Raw genomic sequence first — 17,003 nt, forward strand, 5'->3', positions numbered from 1 at the left:
GTCTGCCCCAGTCTATCCCTCTTTTTTTTTTTTTTATTAAATATATTTTATTGATTTTTTTACAGAGAGGAAGGGAGAGAGATAGAGAGTTAGAAACATCGATGAGAGAGAAACATCGAGCAGCTGCCTCCTGCACATCTCCTACTGGGGATGTGCCCGCAACCCAGGTACATGCCCCCGACCGGAATCGAACCTGGGACCTTTCAGTCCGCAGGCCGACGCTCTATCCACTAAGCCAAACCGGTTTCGGCCTATCTATCCCTCTTACTCATTAAGTTCGTTGCCTTGTGCCACCTCACTCAGGTGGTGCAGGCGCCATCTCTGTTTTATGGATGAAGAAACTGAACCCCGGGGCTGCGTTCTGTTCTGAGTGTTTTTGTAGGTCTGTTTTGTATGTGCGGGAGAAACGAAACGAAATGATGGTGTAGACTCATAAAGTATTTCTATGATCAGGTGGTCCTCTTGAGCAAGTTCAGAAGGTTAGGGTAACCACAGCGAAACTGCTGCCATCGTCAATTAAAATCGTATTTATTGTTGATTCCACCCTGTGCTGCTTTAGACCTTTCTCCTGGGTTTTCTTGCCGAGCCCGTGCAGGAAGCCTGTACTTGCTGTCGCATCTGGCACACGCTCCTGGCGCCTGGCTTTCCAGCTCCTACGGAGAGCTTTCTCGGCGGTGCGCTTGCTCGGCCCTGGTGGGCGCCGGTTACAGATGTGTTCTGGGAAAGGAGCACATCTGTTTGAGGAGGCATGTTTCCACCTGGAACTGCCATTGGTTACTTTCCAGTTGTGTTATGCATAGAGCTGATTTGTAGGAAAAAAGCCCTGGTGAGCTTCAAATTTCAGTCCCCTGTTGTGTCCGCAAATGCACGTACATTTTAGAATTGATTTTCCAAATCTTGATCAAACAACAATTCAACAAGGGAAGACTCAGGCCTTAATTACCTTTTCTTATCCAGTGTCTAACTCGGGCTCAGCAAATGTTGGCTTGAATGAAAACAGGAATCCGAAAAAGAAAAATCTCCCACTATCCTTACTTCTCTAACCCCATTAACTTTTCAAATTCCTCGCTTCTTTCGGTTCTCGCCCACCTGCAAATGATATTTTAAAATAGGCATTGTTTCACACATAAACTTTGCTCTACATTTCACGTGGATGTTACTTTTTATGCAGTGGTGTCTTCGTTATCTTCTTGTGATTACATATCCCATAAATTATGTACATTGATTTATGTCATTTTCGGCATTTTTCTTTCTAAGTTTCTATGGTTTGGAGGAGGACTGCTTAAGATTTTATCGTGTAAACTTTCTTCTTTGTTTTAGGTGACTTCCTCAGAATCTGTTCTAAAAATGGAATTATTGGGGAAAGGAGGCCCTAAGCATCTTGGGCTTTGTCCCATGTTGCCTGACCAGTTCCACCCAAATTGAGCCTCTTTGCAGCCCGGCCAGGTGCGCTCACAGGCACCTTTCCCTGCAGCCCTCCGCAGCGGGGTTGGCAGTTGATTTACTCTGGTGATCTTGCTGTGCTTTAATCAGCAGCAAGCCTGATGGTTTGTCTGTTTCCTTACTGTAAACTGTTTATTTATATATCTTATTCTTTTCTGTGACTGATCCCCAGAAGAAGTTTTAAAAACACACTGTTCTTATTATGCCTTTTGTTGCTATCGAGCAGGATAATTGACCTACAAGAATCCTCAACTCCTGTTGCCTCATCATTTCTCAGAACACCTTATGGATGGATGGCCAGACTGATCTTTTCTCTGCAATGCTAACCACCTGTCCCCACAGGATGTATTCAGTGAATCCTTTAGCTATCCACATGTTAGTCCTAGTTTGTGTCATCCTAAGAGCTTATAAAAATGGAAATTTATTTTTTTGGAATTTCTCTTCCACTTGTTGTATTTTTCTGGTTTCAGACCAGCACCGTGTAGTTTTATGGACTGGTTGCTTTATGGTATGCTTTTTTAAATCTGGAAGAGTGAGGATTCCACTTTTACCCTTTCCCCTCCAGCATATTTCTTCTTAATTTAATAACTCATTGGTGTGTGTAAGCACCTAGCCCTCACCTTTTAGAAACAAGAATAATCAAGTATCCTTTATTAAGTTGCCTTGCAATTTGTAGTGAAACTATGTCAGTGAAAATCTATGTACAAATCAATACTTGTCATCTGGTAGCCATATGAGTCACTTTTAGAATGGATTTAGAATCAAATTTTGCTTAATGTTTTCAGACACTTTTCTATAGTCTATTGGATTCCCCCCACCCCCACCCCCAAAAAAACCACAAACAAAAAAAAACTAACCTACAAAACATCTCCTAACCTATTTAAAATTAGAAATGGAAGTGAAGGTAAAGTCAGACATGAGATATACACAGGGCCAAATCCAAGTTTCCATGTAACTATCTGGCAACAATGAAGTTCCAGGGGATGGGAGATGGTCAAGTGAGAAGGTGGATTTGAAATACTTGCTGATATACCCGGGGTCTGACAGGCAGCTTCTTGTGTTTTCCTTTGATACAGAGGAACCAAAGAGGATGGAAGCTGTTCTTGGCTTTTCTCTAAAAGGTGACAACCCACTGTGGTAGATAGAGTCCAGCTTAGTGTCCTGAAAACCAGAGCCCTCTGCAAAGAAATGCTGGTTTAATCCCCAGGCAATTCCCATTCAGATGTTTCCAGCAAACAGCGGCCGCATCCAGCCCCTTTTCTGGGTCTGGGGCAGTGTCTGCCTCCACGGCTACGATGACGGGAGGAAACCGTATTCAGGTACTTCCGGATTCGGGATCCAGAAAAAAAACGTTCAGGCTGTTTGTTCAAGGAGCAAAAGAGTTGTCTGTTTCTTTGTGCCTAGAAGAAAGAAAAAAATAACCCCTATGATTCAAGAGAAAAATGGGTGGAGCGATCCTTTTCCATTCCTTCACATAAATTACACGTCTTGATTCGAGCCACCACACCTTTTAAGGTCTGGGACTGTTGTTCCATGTGAAACCCTGTACCATAGTGACACCCTACCCCGGCCAACAGCGGCAAAGGGACAAAAGGAAGGAAGTTTCCCTTTTAAATCCCCAGGAATTTTTGGATGAGATAATATTACAGAGTGAAATGTCTCTCCTCCTATTAGTTCTGTGTTTGGCTCCTTGTGTAACAGTAACCCACTTAGAAGCAGGCGGCCCTTTTGAAGTTATTTTAAACGTGCAGTGGAGTGTAGAGATATTGTAACCTTGGATAAGAGCACTCCCAGCCCGGGTTTCAGTTTTGCCCTTTCAGACATGTGGAAAGTGCACCAGTATATCTCAAGGATTTTGTCTTGAAAGCTTCTTAAAGAGCTGGTCTTGGTTTCAAAGCTTGGCTTGATGTCCCGTACTCAAGAGAACATAGCTCTGTTTCTTCAGATATTTAACCTTGTCTGACATAGTCCTTTGGCTTTGAAATTCCCGTGGATTTTTTTTTTTTTTTTTTTTTTGGTCCATTAGGAAAACAGTTGAAACCATGAGCGTCGACCTCTTTGGGGGCAGAGAAATCTGAAGTCGGTCCACGTTCATCAACATAAAACCAGATGTTCGGTACCTGGCACAGATGCCAGGTATATGCACTGCTTGTTGTTAGCGTTTTGCTCCTTATTGGAGGAAATGCAAGTAGGATGCCCAGTGCCTCTCCTGAAGGTTACAGTACCCGCCTGTGCCTGGGAGAGAATCGCGGCATCTCAGAAGTGTCACCCTGGTTACTGTGTCTGCCATCTCTGTAACGCCCACCTCCTCATCGCCCTCGGGTGCCACCTGAGAGTTATTTTCGGTTGTGGGGGTGGTGAAGGCTGCTGGTTCTTCCTCACAGTGTGTCTCCTGGAGTGATCCCCGTGCTGTGTTCCCAGCCATCCCTAGCCCGGATCCTGGATGGCCCCCAAAGCAGCCACCCCAGACGGAGACCCCCTCCAAGTGTCCACTGTCTTCTGCAGGGAGCCTGTGGGGTCTCTCTGTGGCCTAACAGGATGCTTTCCCGCAGGACCCAGAGAATCTGCTGGAACACCTGGAGAAAAGGGCTTCTGTTCAGTAGTACATATAACATTTTTTAGTCAAAATAATGCATGTATGTGTTTATGAAAAGGCAAAGAGTACTTCATGGCTTATGAAAAAGAATGTTCCTCCATTCCACCCTTGGCCATTCCTGATTGCTAGTCACCTTTGAATATTTCTGAATTTCTGTGAGTGATTTCGAAATAACATGCATATACTACTGCTTCATATTTTTAGTCCATGAAAAACTTTTTTGACTTCCTACTGTGAAGGGTGAAGATTTTGTTCTCTTATTCTCTCCCACCCCTTTCCTTTCCTCCCTACTGCCCATCTCTACATTTTTGCATTATAGTTACATCACGATTATTGCTTAGATCAGGGTTTACATTATTATGGTTGTCACTCTTCTCAACTAACTGGGTCACACAGGCCATACCCTGATGATGGCTTGCAATTCTGGTGTAACTTTGTGTGTGTTTTTTTGGAGTTAATAATTGTCTCCCCCCCCACGTTACTCTAGTTTACTATAGTTTGCTATATAACTATCACATTTCACGTTCTTGTTCAGGACCGTAATATTCTTCTCAGAACTGTAAAACCCACTGGGTAATGACTCAGGTTATTGTTGTTGGTTGGTTGGTTGGTTTTGCCTCTCCTGCAGCCCTGATTGCTGTGGTCCCATCGGGACTGGTCACCCAGAAGATGGTTGTGTAGCCGTCCCTGGGATTCCCATGGCCTACATCCTGGGAATTCCCTCAATGGCTCTTCTTTGTTGGATTTCCTGTGCCCTGGGTCCCATGCCTCCCTCGTCTTTGGTTTATTCTCTTGTTGTTGGTTTTTCTGAAGCCAACAGCAGCTTCCAAGATCAGACATTGGAGGGAAAATTTGAGGTTTTGCATTTTAGTGCGGGACATCCTCTATTTTCCCCCCCTTCTCCACTGCCCTTATAAAGGGCTGTCATGAGCGGCCTGAGTAAAGGCAGCTGAGCGGTGTCCTCTGCATGTAGAAGGCATAAGCTGCCTCTCTCTGCTTGCCTTTGCTCCTGTGCCATCGCCAATAAGTCTTTTTTTTTTTTTTTTTTTTTTGTCTCAGGAATGTCTTTGGTGACTCCCGTCATCAATGACTATAAGAGCTGGGTCTTTTGAAGTTCATGCAGCAGTTTAATTAATCTTGACCTGTTTACCCTGGTTCCTCATTTAGCTGAGCAGAGATCTGAGTGGCTTACCAAAAACAAAGCACGGGGCAGGGCAGCAGGCCTGCCTCCAGGCTAAAGGCTGCTCACCCAGCAGTCATTCACTGAGCAACTGTTGGGCGTAAGGCTCGGGGTGGGTGGGGTATAAGAGGACCTCTGAGAAACACTGTCCTTCTGGAACAGTGGTTCTCACCCTTCCTAGTGCCGTGACCCTTTAATACAGTTCCTCATGTTGTGGTGACCCCCAATTTCATGGTTACAAATTGAACATAATTAAAGCATAGTGATTCATCACAAAAACAATATGTAATTATATATGTGTTTTCTGATGGTCTTAGGCGACCCCTGTGAAAGGGTCGTTCGACCCCCAAAGGGGTCGCGACCCACAGGTTGAGAACCGCTGTTCTAGAAGCAGGTGCCCATCTTAGAGGGGAGGCTGACAAAACTGTGGTAAGCACCAAACAGAGCGTTTGGGGACATCGTGGTGGAAAGAACAACTAGCTATATTGGTGCATTCAAGAAAACTCCATAGAAGGGGTGACATTTAAACTGGTCTCGAAGGACAGAGTATTCTAGGCAAAGCCATAAAGAAAAGCAAACGTGACAAGTCTAGAGAAAGTGAAGGAGGAGAAGGCTTTCCCACTGATTGAGCGTCTGCTGTGCTACTATGATTACATATGTTATCGCATTTAATCCTTACAGCAGCACCCTGTTGAGTCAGATACTATGGTCCCTGTATTACAGATGGGAAAATCAAGGTTTATAGGAACTGAATCATCTGCCCAAGGAGATGTGCCTCATCAGAGGCAGGAGTTTTAAGCACGAAGTTGTATGATTCCAGCTCTTTCTCTTTTCATTCTGGAACACTCTTTGGAACAAAATCACAGAGGAAGAGAGTAGGAGCCGCAGCTTCACGATAGTGTCAAACCTCCTGATAAAGAAAGAACCCACTGGGCATTTCCCTTCAGTTAGTTGACTTAGGCAAGGACATGAAGCATCTCCAAGTTCGGATAGCATAAGGCCAACGATAGAACACAGGACATTTTTCCCTGTTACATCGTTGCCCTTCAATTGTTTCTCGTTAAGTACTTGTGTTGTTGTTCTGTGGATCTGTCCCAGGATTTTGCTTGTCTTCTCATTTCCAGCCGTCCTTCCCTTTCTTCAGTGTTCTCTGTCCAGTGGAGTCTTTCTCAAATTCCATTCTAGATTTTCAAGTTTATTTGATTTTCCTTTCTATTTTCATTAGTAGTTCTTTTTGACGTCCCTGAGTTCTTATACACAGTTCAACCAGTTTTAACCTTCTTAAAAAATATTAAGACAAGAACTTCTTAAATTTCAAACATCTGATCAGGTAAACCCCATACAGTGAAACATTTTAAGAAAATAAGGTCAAATACCTATAATTTTTAAGTGTTCATCATGTACCACATTAATTTCACAGTTAACATGCTTGAACATCATTCATGGAAGTATCCTAAGGTTCATTTGGAATGATTACATATTCAGAAGTGCACACAGATCTTATATGTAGTCACTGCCTGTATGTCATCGGCTGATGTCAACATGTTTGAATTAACTATCTGGTTTTTATGTAACAACTGTTGGGAGTGACCGTGTGAAAGCAACATCTAATCGAATCTTCAGGAGAGTATATGCACTCCATATGTAGGAAGTCCTCATTATCGATCTATATGATTATTTTCCAGAAAAGGACTTCGGGATCTTTTTAGATTAGGGGCTAATATTTCTTGGTACGTAGTGGGGAAAAGGTTTGATTAGGGCTTTACCTTGAAAAATGAAACTGAAAATGATAGTTTACATTTTAATTTAATAAGTTAAATTATAATTGCTTTGTACTGATTTCTGAGAATAAATGAAGAATGAACCCCATTTCGGCAGTGTTGGGATATTTTCAGCAAAATTGTATGGGAGTATGGATGTGGCATCCTTCTTGTGTTTGACTTCAGTTACAGGATCATCAAAAGTCATTTTTCCAAAAATATTCGAGGACTCTCACTTTTTCCAAAGTTCTGTGTTAATCCTTTGACCATTCTCAGTGGAAACTCCTGTGTGGATTCCTTCTTCTTTAATCCTTCACTAGACTGGTTGCCATCGGTTTTGAGTAGAATCCTGTTTTTGACTAATAGGACTTTTGTGGACTCCATTACACTCTGCATCAGTGGCTGATTTGCAATTCTAGTTTGCAGCTTATTTACTTGGTCTAGTCATTATATCATCGGCTGTCCCAACAGTTTGGAAGAGGCTACTAAAAGGATTAAATACAATATATAAATATAGTAGCATAGTAGATGCTCAGTTAACTGGAAAGCCATCCCCTCCTTCATTTTCCCCAGATCGGTTTTTATCCATTTGCATTTTATGACTTTGCCTCGACTATTCCATCCTTTGAGACAGATCAGTTCACAGAGGAATGTTTTCAAGTTATGGCTACTTGTGCTTCCCTATAAACATTCTGATACACTCATGACTTGGAGCCCTTGGGAAAAGAGAACTCCAGGGTGTAAATGGTTGGCGGCCTGGGGTAGTGGGCAGTTCCAGAAGCTGATATTGCCATCAGGGCGAGCTGACAGAGACCTGAATTACTCAATATTTGGCGCATGAGTGAAGAGGTCAGTTACACTTAAAACATGGTTGAGATGATATTAACAGGACCAGTAGTTTGGGCACCTGGGCATGGAAACTGGAATAAGGAACTCGGGAGAGAAGGAACTCCAAAGTGGAGCTGGGAAGGTGGTGGAGAGTGTGAGGTGGAGTTTCGATCCTCTGAGATGTGATTTTATTTTGGTGGCCTCTTTGCCCTCCATGGGAAAATAAACAACCGACGCCAATCAATCACACCCACTGGCACTTTAGAAAAATTCCTTTTGGTTTTCAAGTCTTTGATCTCTGCTCAGAAGTCAACACCCTTGACAGGACTGACATTTTGAGCTGCTAACAGTCACCCCAGTGTCAGTGGAAGATTCGATAGGGGCGTCTTGGAGGAGAATGGAGGGCGAGACTGCTGAGGAGGGCAGAGGGCCCGCCATGAAGTGCAGCCAGGGCACCAGGCCTGCTAGACCCGAGGGGACCAGTAGGTGTGCTTGAGGCTTACGGCGTTCAGGTTTCTGGATACCCAGGGACACGCTCTTGAATGTGACCCTGGGTTTTGCTTTCCACAGCATGAGCCTCCGACCTGGTCAGACCCACTTCCTCCTCACTATGGCTTGAAAGTGTCAGTTCTCGGCTTTGCCTTCTGCTTCTGCCGCCCTCGGTTTCTGTTCCTGATCCTCCTCTCTCCCTTCTCCACATCCTGCCCCCCCTCCCAGCCTCAGCTGTCCCTCGTCTCTTTCACTTTATCCCTTATTCTTTGTGTCATGGGTGTTCAGCATTTGAGTCATATTTGCTTTAGGTTTATTCTGTCATGCGTGTATGCATTTCTCAAAGCCTGTGCCGTGAAACAGTGTGACCATATTAAACACCAAATGGGCTTATAATCAAAGGGTAGGAAATGCTGGTTTTAATAAAGGTTAAAAACCTTTTGTTTTTTTTAAACCTTAGGCCTCTGCAGACCTTTCATTTATAAATGTGAATCCTGGGTCTCTCTGAAGTCTTTCTCACACTCATACAGGAACCTGTTTTTCATCTTACAGGGCTAGTCTTCTGCAGGAGCCCATCTCCAGACGGGCTGCGGTAATCGGCTTAGGCTCTGGATTCCCCTGTGAGCTGAGGGCAGTCATCTCTGAGGAAACTCTAGGGACACTTTTTACAACCTTTTTAATTATGGTAAAGTTGATCTAAAATTCACCATTTCAACCATTTTAAGGTATACAGTGCAGAGGCATTGAGTACATTAGCAGTGTTCTGCAACCATCACCATCAACTGATTTCACCCCAAAACAGTCCTTCCTCCCCATTCCCTCCTCCCTCCCCCCCCACCTCAACAAACACCAACTTGCTGGATTTGTCTATTCTGGATATTTCATAGCAGTGAAATCATATAATACATGATCTTTTGTGTCTGGCTTCTTTGATATAAATACAAGGTCATAGAGTGCATGATATCTCTGCTCCCCAACCCAGCTCTTGAGTATTGGCCAAACCCCATACATGTGTAAGTAACAAAATGCAACTATCCATCTGGAAACCTCCAAATCACGTGGCCAGACCTCAGCTATCATGGAATACTGTAGAGAAGGGTCAACAAGTGTGGATGGTTGCCATGGACAAGACTTGACCCAGGGTTTCAGGATGCTGACTTGAGTGGAGGTCAGAGGTGACTGAGCTGTGGGTACGCTTCGCTTACCACCCTCACCCACCCTCTCCCCACTGTGAGGTCTACATTTCAAGCTGCTCGTCACTTAATAACCTTTGAACATTCTAGAGTGGGCTGGTTCTTCAGGGGCAGCTGGTGGGAAGGCGGTGCCATCCACCGCATGCAGAACCCTCATTGGTCCTTTGGGCATTCTCTTTACGCCTCAGGACTCACGCAGAAACTGGAGGCCCCACGGCTCATACAGACAGCAGTTGGACACCCCTTGTAGCACCCTGTGCTCATCTGCCTCACGAGCTTGGCATCCTCCTTGTTGTTCCATTGAATTGCCCAGGATCTTTCTTCTCTGAGCTGCACTCCACTCATTGGTGCCTCTAGAGTCCAAGGACAGTGCTGCCAGAGGTGTGTCACCATCTGCCTAAAATATGCTGTTTTCCATGTGCCATTTTTCTACTGAAGAATCGATGCTATCGTCTTGGTGTTTAAATTCCTATTTAGTCATCTAGCCCATCTCTTTCCTTCCTGGTGTAGACTGTGGCTGTCCATACTCATCCGGCTGCTCTCATTTCTCTTCGCCCTCAAGCCCTTAGCTTCTCCGCCCAGGCTGGGAGTGACCGCCTGCCGTCTCTCATTTTTCCCTGACCAGTCAACTCTCCCTTGGAAGTTCAGCTCAAGCAAGGCTCAGCAGTTGCACAAAGCCTCCCCGAACATTCTAGCAACCCTAGCTTCCTGCACTAAGCTCGTGTTGCACTCTGACGCCACAGGATTTAGAGCTGGTGGGCAGCTTTTTAAAATGAAGATGTTATTACTTAGCCTTTTCTCCCCAGTGAGATGACCAGCGCTCAGAGGAAGGGACAATTCAGTTAAGCAGGTAAAGTGAGAAGGCACTGGACCGTGAATCCAAGACCTAGGTCACCTCTGGGTACAGCCATCTGCTGGCTGTGTTGTCTTGGCAAAACGACTTCTCCTGAACTTATATATTCTCATCTGTAAAAGGAGTGGGGATTAAGGAGGGTATATTACCTTCCTATCTGCTGCTATAACAAGTTACTACCACTTAGTGGTTTAAAGCAACACAAATTTATTCTCTCGCTGTTCCGGAGGTCTGAAGTCAAAAATGGGTTGGCAGGGCAATGTTCCTTCCGGAAGCTCTAGGCAGAACCCATTTCCTGTCCTTTTCAGCTTCTGGAGGTCCACTGCCGGCATTCCTTGACTCATGGCTCCCTCCTTCATCTTCAAACCCATTGCTCCATCTCCTCCCTGTGTCCATGAAGGACCCTTGTGACTGCATTGGACCCACCCCGTTAATCCCGGATAACATCCCCACCTCAAACTTACTCACATCTATAAATATAAAGTCTCTTATGCCACGTAAGGTAACATATTCACAGCGATTAGGCCGTGATTAGGACATCGGGGCCATTACTCTGTCTGCCACCGTGGGTTTTTAGGTTTCTTGTATCTCTAATATGCTATAAAGGTAGACGGATTTCTCCCAGTTATTTATGGAGCCTGGCACTGTACTAGGCTCATTAACGTCTTGATTAATTATGTTTATCTATGAGGATTTTGTCTTCTCAACTTGTTATTAGGGATTCTAGGGCCTGATTCAACTGAGTGATAGATCTCTGAGTGCAAACCCTAGGATTGTTCTGTTTTCAGGTTTCCGTGGACTGTGCTTTTACCAGCAAAAATTGGATCATGTTCCTCTACCTATCTTTGATTTCTGTGCTTTGTAAATTCTGAAAAAGCTTTAAAGAATGTAATCTGTTTCCCAGGAACAGCCTGTCCATTCTCCTGGAGATTCTGCCACGTTTCTAGTGGTCTCTCCATACATTCGTGAATGTGTTTCCAGCTCCTCTTGCAGAAGTTGAAGTCAGTGCTGCGCTGTTAAGGACTAGAGGCCAAATAGTCTTGGATACTAACCTAGCTAGTCTCATTTGTAACTGCTACTCAATGTTATGGTATCGCACAGCAAATTAGATGGGCATTTGCATGGGCGCTATGCTATTTTTCCCTACATCCCATAGGGTGGTGTCCACCTTGGGTGACCACTGTGTACAAAACAGTGAGAAAGCATCCATAAAATCTATAATAATAAAAGTATAATATGCTAGTTAGACTGGATGTCCTTCCGGCTGACCTTCTGGATGAAGCCAGGCTGCGAGGGAAGCCCGGGTCCCGGGTGCCTGCCAGTGGCCAGAGGGAAGCCCAGGTCCTGGATGCCGGAGGGAAGTCAGTGCCAGCAGCCAGGGGAAGGAAGGCTGACTCTTACACCAATTTCGTGCATCGGGCTTCTAGTATATTTATAGTGGCTCCGTTGTTTTCTCCCCAGTGCTCAGCTCATTGTGCTGAGACAGGATTCCCTGTGGGTTGAAAAATGCGTGCGCCCCCCCACCCCCCTGCCATTTAATTTTAAGTTTTGAGGTACTTTTGACTGTGGAGTTTGAGAAATACATGTCTGAGAAATGTGCGTCAGTCATACCTGCAGCCTGTGTATTGAAGTTTTCTCTGCCTTTTGTTTCTTAGATGCACCCACTGGGCCTATGTAATAACAATGACGAAGAGGACTTGTATGAATACGGCTGGGTGGGAGTGGTGAAGCTGGAACAGCCAGAATTGGACCCGAAACCATGCCTCACCGTCCTGGGCAAGGTAAGTTCCTCCGAATCGCTCTCCTTCTGATGGGTGTTCTCCACGCTGCCATTTCCTCCGTTCCTCAAAATAGTTGGTTCAGAGAAAATCCTTGCTGGCATAGTGCTCGTTCCCAGATGGCGTCGAGTGGGTGGAGCCCTAAGACATGTGTCGGGGCTGCCCACCGTGGTACTACCAGCTCGGACTCTGATGGAGACGGACAGCCCCCGTCAGCTCCCCCTCTTGTCCACTTGGTAGCCTTAGGCAAGTCACTTCCCCTCAAGGACTCTCAGTTCCGTATCTGTGAAATGGGTTGATAATAGAGATTCACCATACCTGATCTTATATCCTTGGGGCCAGATGTTTCAGAGTTCTGAGACTTTGAGGTTTTAGGAAGGTATTAAGGTGTCATATACACTCATATTTGTGTAGCAAACTTTATGGATAGTCACATTAGTGGGTTAACTAAAATCGAAATAGCCTCGTGTTAAGTCAGGGCAGCTTCGCCTCCCAAATGAGTTCAGGTCCATTAAGTTTTGCTGCCAAGTAAGCTATGGAAAAACTTTTGGGTCTTAGAGCTTTTTTGGTTTCAGAATGGCAGACAGCAATTATGCTCCTGTATTAGAACTTACCTCATGGGATGGTTAGGAGGGGAGATGAGATGCAAGCGTCTCGCACAGAATAAGCTCTCAAAACATGTTCTCTGCCTGCCATTGGCTGTTGTCATCCTATTTAGAAGGACTAAAAAAGCCTCTTTTTTTTTTTTTTTTTTTTTTTAAGCCAAGAATATCAGCATTACCTCTGACTGCAGGATAAGATAGAAATAAATTTATTTTGGAAAACCGCTCATCAGTGATCTTAAAATATGACAGGTAACAACCTGTTTTAAACTGGATCATTCTGTGCAAGGGAAAGGTTTGGAGAAAGTTATTAGAATTTTGATTGGAGGAAGCGTGGTATCTCCTAAGGATAGTGTTATTGCCTGGATATTTTTTATATTCTCAGAAGCTGCTGTTCTAGGTCCTAAGGGGAGATAGCTGGGAAGGGGGGGGGGGGGGGGGGGGGGGGGACGGTCCTGGTTCCTGGGCTCCTGAGGATTTCTTGGGAGATCCACGCAGAAGAGATGGCTTCCATACCCATGCAGGATACTTGGGAGGGCGCCTTTCCCTGCCTTAAAGATATCCCAACCAGTTTCTTCCGGAATGTCTCATGGGTCCCATCTGTGATTTTGCCCCTTTATAGGGAAAAACAGACAAGCAGGCACAGGAGTTATCTGTTTGGTTTGTAGTTCACAAAGTTGAATTGAGGTGTTTTAGGCGGCCCAGGCCCTGATACTTGTTCATTTACATAGTTGGCCAGAACTGCTTAATGATGCTAGGAGAACAGTGACCCCCCCCCCCCCCCCCCGCCCCGGCCCGGCCCCCCGCCTTGAGAATATTTTAATGTTTTCCTAGGAGGAATGCCAGCTACATCCAAAGGCTGCAGGAACAGTGCTTTCCTTGTAGGCAGTGTCCTCCGAATAGAATATTTTCTCCTCTACTCGAGCTGCTGCTGTGCGGGTCTCGGCAGCTTGTTGTAATTTCTTTGCCCCAGTTTGGTGGGACTCCACCTTCATGTTTGTTGTGTCTGTAAATGGGGTGGAACTGGACTCCCAGGGACACCCCCTTCTTCTCCCATTGTTTCCTCCTGTACCTAGAACAACCCTGTAGTGATTTTACTTGGAGAGTCTTGTAAGGTTTGGCCCGCTGGCCTGCGAAGCCAGGGGGAATAAAAACCCAGATGGATATCGAATCATTAAGTACTTCTTGGGTTTATTCATTCACCAAATATTTATTGAATGCAGGGAACCAGAAGCTAAGCGTGCGGTTCTACCTGCTTACAAGCAACAGGCCTCCCTCACCCCACACAGACACCCTGTTTCTGTTTAGAAAGGTTGTACGGTGGCCAGACGGTATTTACATGTGGTTAGTTACTGAAATTTGGCTTAACACCTGAATAAAACCATTAGCAAAAATGCTTGGGCAAGACAGTTTCACATTTGTTTCAAACCGGGATTGGTGTAGGAGGTGCGAAAAGGCAGGCATCTTAATTTCTCCCTTTCTCTTTCCCCCTCCCTCTCTTTTTCATCTTCTTCTTAAAGTGTAGTTATTCTCAGCTTTATTACCTTTGCTAACTGTTTGGCGTCTTTTTCTGATCCCCCAAGGGCAGTGGCGAGAGACGACTAGGGTGAAGAAAAGCCAAGTGGCCCTCAGTGGCCGCCTGATCTCCTGCAGATGGCGCGGCCTTTCTGTGATTTCTTTGCTCTTAGTGGCTATGGCGAGGCGGTGGGCAGTGGAGAGAGGCACCAAAGGAGAAATAGCCAAGTCAGTGTGGGGGTGGGGGGAGGGACTTCTCTGCCTGGATGTTGAGACTTGTTAGAACCATAGAAGGGAGAATGTCTTTGAGGCATTCGGAAAAGCCGGTGGGAGAACAGGGGAGGGACAGGCACAAACCCCTCTCCCTCCCCCATCACCCACCCTCATTACCCACCCGCCCACAGAAAATGCCATGAGGCGAAAAGTTGGAACAAGAGAGGAATGTCCTAAATTTAAAAAAAAAAAAAATAAATGCCTCTCCAGGAGTTCAAATAAAGTTTTCATTTTAAAAGCAAAAGACGTAAACTCATCACCTTGGTTTATTACTGGGCGCTTTTGAACTCCTCAGAAAAGAACACTGTAAAATCGGGAGAAAAAAAGTGATTTATGATCCCTTCCTCATCATCTTTTTGATTCTGTAGGAGGTGGGACAGACAGTAGGATCAGCTAGGGAGGCAGAGTTGGGGTGACCCCCCCCCCCGGTCCCGCCCCAGGCCTGGGGCAAATCTTAGCTTTTTGGGGCCTCTTTTTCACTGAATGTGGTGAGGCTCTTCTAGGCTCCTCGCTCTTTTAATATTTTGAGCCTCTGTATCGTATTTAAAACCTTCCCTTACTATTCTAGTTTGGGGAGATTCTAATTGCAGCATTGAAAGACAGACTTCGTTACCTGTGACAATTTAAGTCCTAGGAAATGGAAATAGAATAAAGTTGACATTTCCAAGCAGCTTGCTATTGAAAGTAAGACTCTTAAACCACCCCCAAAGCGCAGGAGCCTGTTTCTATGACCCGCCAGCCTCGCGGAGAGTCATGGCAGGGAACACACAAAATCTGCTAGAGTTTCTAACAAAGCCCACTGGCCCAGATTTCATAAATCGAGGCAGAGTATCCCCCCCACCCCACACACACACCTTCACACCCCCACTTTGGAGTCTTAGGGAGGATTTTGAAAGACAGGATAGTCAACAGGTGTGGACCGGGCTCTTTCCAGGACGGTGAGGAAGTTCATGAAAAGACAAGGCAGGGAGTTTTAAGTCTCAGAGATCCAGCTTTGGCTGAGCGACCTTGGAAAGGTCATTCAGCTCTGGGGCCTTACTCTTCTCGTTGGGGCTTATGTGGTTTTTGTCAATGTGATGAGGCTTCTGTGAGATGTTTGTGGAGCACCTAACACAGAGCCTGGCTCAGGGTAAATGCCCGATGAGGGGGTAAAAGCAGCCATCATGGGTTGGCTGTTCGCCCTGAGCTAAGAGTGTTATATGCAGTGTGTCTCCTTTCATTGTCAGACTAGCTCTGAGATTGTGTCCACATTCCCATTTTGCAGTTTAGAAATCGAGTCCCAGAGATGCTGTTTACATAACATAGGATTGAAATCTCCCAAGAAGCTAAGCTGAGATCCGAGATAAAGACTGTTCTACTACCTCATCAGTGTGCTCTGAAGAGACAGATCCTCTTGCCCTGGACTGAGGGCCAATCCCTGGCACAAACAGAGAGAAGTGAGTCCACCGGGCTAGAGGGGCCGGTGGATCGTACAGAGAGGTGCTCGTGTGACAGGGTGAGATGTGGGAATGTTCTCCAGGAACAGGGCAGAGAGAAAGGGAGCAAGAAGTTCTACAAGGGGCATCGAAAGTTGCTGGGGAAAGAAGAGTCTTTAGATTAAGGAGCCTTCCTCCCCTAGGTAGCTGGGAGCCACTGAAGGTTTCTGACAGAAGCACGGGTGCCATAGAGGCCCTCCAGTTTGGAAATGCTCGCTTGGCCGAGGCAGCGAGGCTAGTTGGAGAGGGGGAGGATCAGGTTACCTTTTGCTGCTGGATGTTTTCAGGAACAGAAGGGGGCCCAGCCATCAATTCTTTTAAATGCTTTGATGAGGCCCAAGTCAATGACATTGTCAAGGACACCTCGTGTTTGCCTTCAAGACGTCCCAGTCCCTTCATCTGGCCTTTTTCTGTTTTCACCATTTAGGCAAGTGTGAAATGTATAGACAGGCGAGCTGGTTTGAAATCCTGGCTCTTCTGATGAGCAGCAGGAAAGCCAGGGATGAGGGGTTGACAGAGAATTGAACCCTTATGTTCATTTTCACTTCATCAGCCCACATCCAGCTCTCAAAATGTCTTGGTAACTTCTTCCCAAAGAATGAATAAAGACTCTCGTAACCAGAATGACTGGAAGACAGAAAACAGAGTCAGAGGAATTTTATTTTTCCAGGGTGGTTGTGAGGAGAAGGGAACACGTAACGGTTACCGCTTGGGTTTAGACATCAAACTAACCTGAGCGAAAACCTCACTTCCGGCCCTTTAAGCCGTGTGACCCCGGGCAGCCACTTAACCCCTCTGCACGGTTCTGCCTCTTTGATGAGAACAGCACCTAAAGGAGCTAGTGCATGTCAAGTGTTGGTGGTGGTTTTGGGCACAACTGAAAGCATTAAATAACGTAGCAACTCTTATTGACCAGGGTCCTCTCTTCCTTCTCTCTACCTACCTCATTACTCCTCAGTTTCTTTTAGCATCCAAAGTGGCATTGCTTAAGGAGTCCATCCACAGAGACAGAAAATAG

General features: G+C 45.5%; 1 protein-coding gene across 2 annotated transcripts in view; it reads left to right on the forward strand.

Annotated features, from left to right (window-relative positions):
* ZNRF3 (zinc and ring finger 3) overlaps window positions 1-17,003 on the forward strand; it is a 130,988-nt gene that overhangs the window by 68,242 nt on the left and 45,743 nt on the right. For both annotated transcript variants that reach the window (XM_070399695.1, XM_070399694.1), the window contains exon 2: window positions 11,998-12,123. In XM_070399695.1, the coding sequence (XP_070255796.1) occupies window positions 11,998-12,123 (126 nt within the window). The remainder of the gene's footprint in view (window positions 1-11,997; window positions 12,124-17,003) is intronic.

This window comes from Myotis yumanensis, unplaced genomic scaffold (genome assembly GCF_028538775.1).
Source record: "Myotis yumanensis isolate MYYU_CA2020_CCGP unplaced genomic scaffold, mMyoYum1.0.hap1 SCAF_19, whole genome shotgun sequence".
Lineage (NCBI taxonomy): Eukaryota > Metazoa > Chordata > Mammalia > Chiroptera > Vespertilionidae > Myotis > Myotis yumanensis.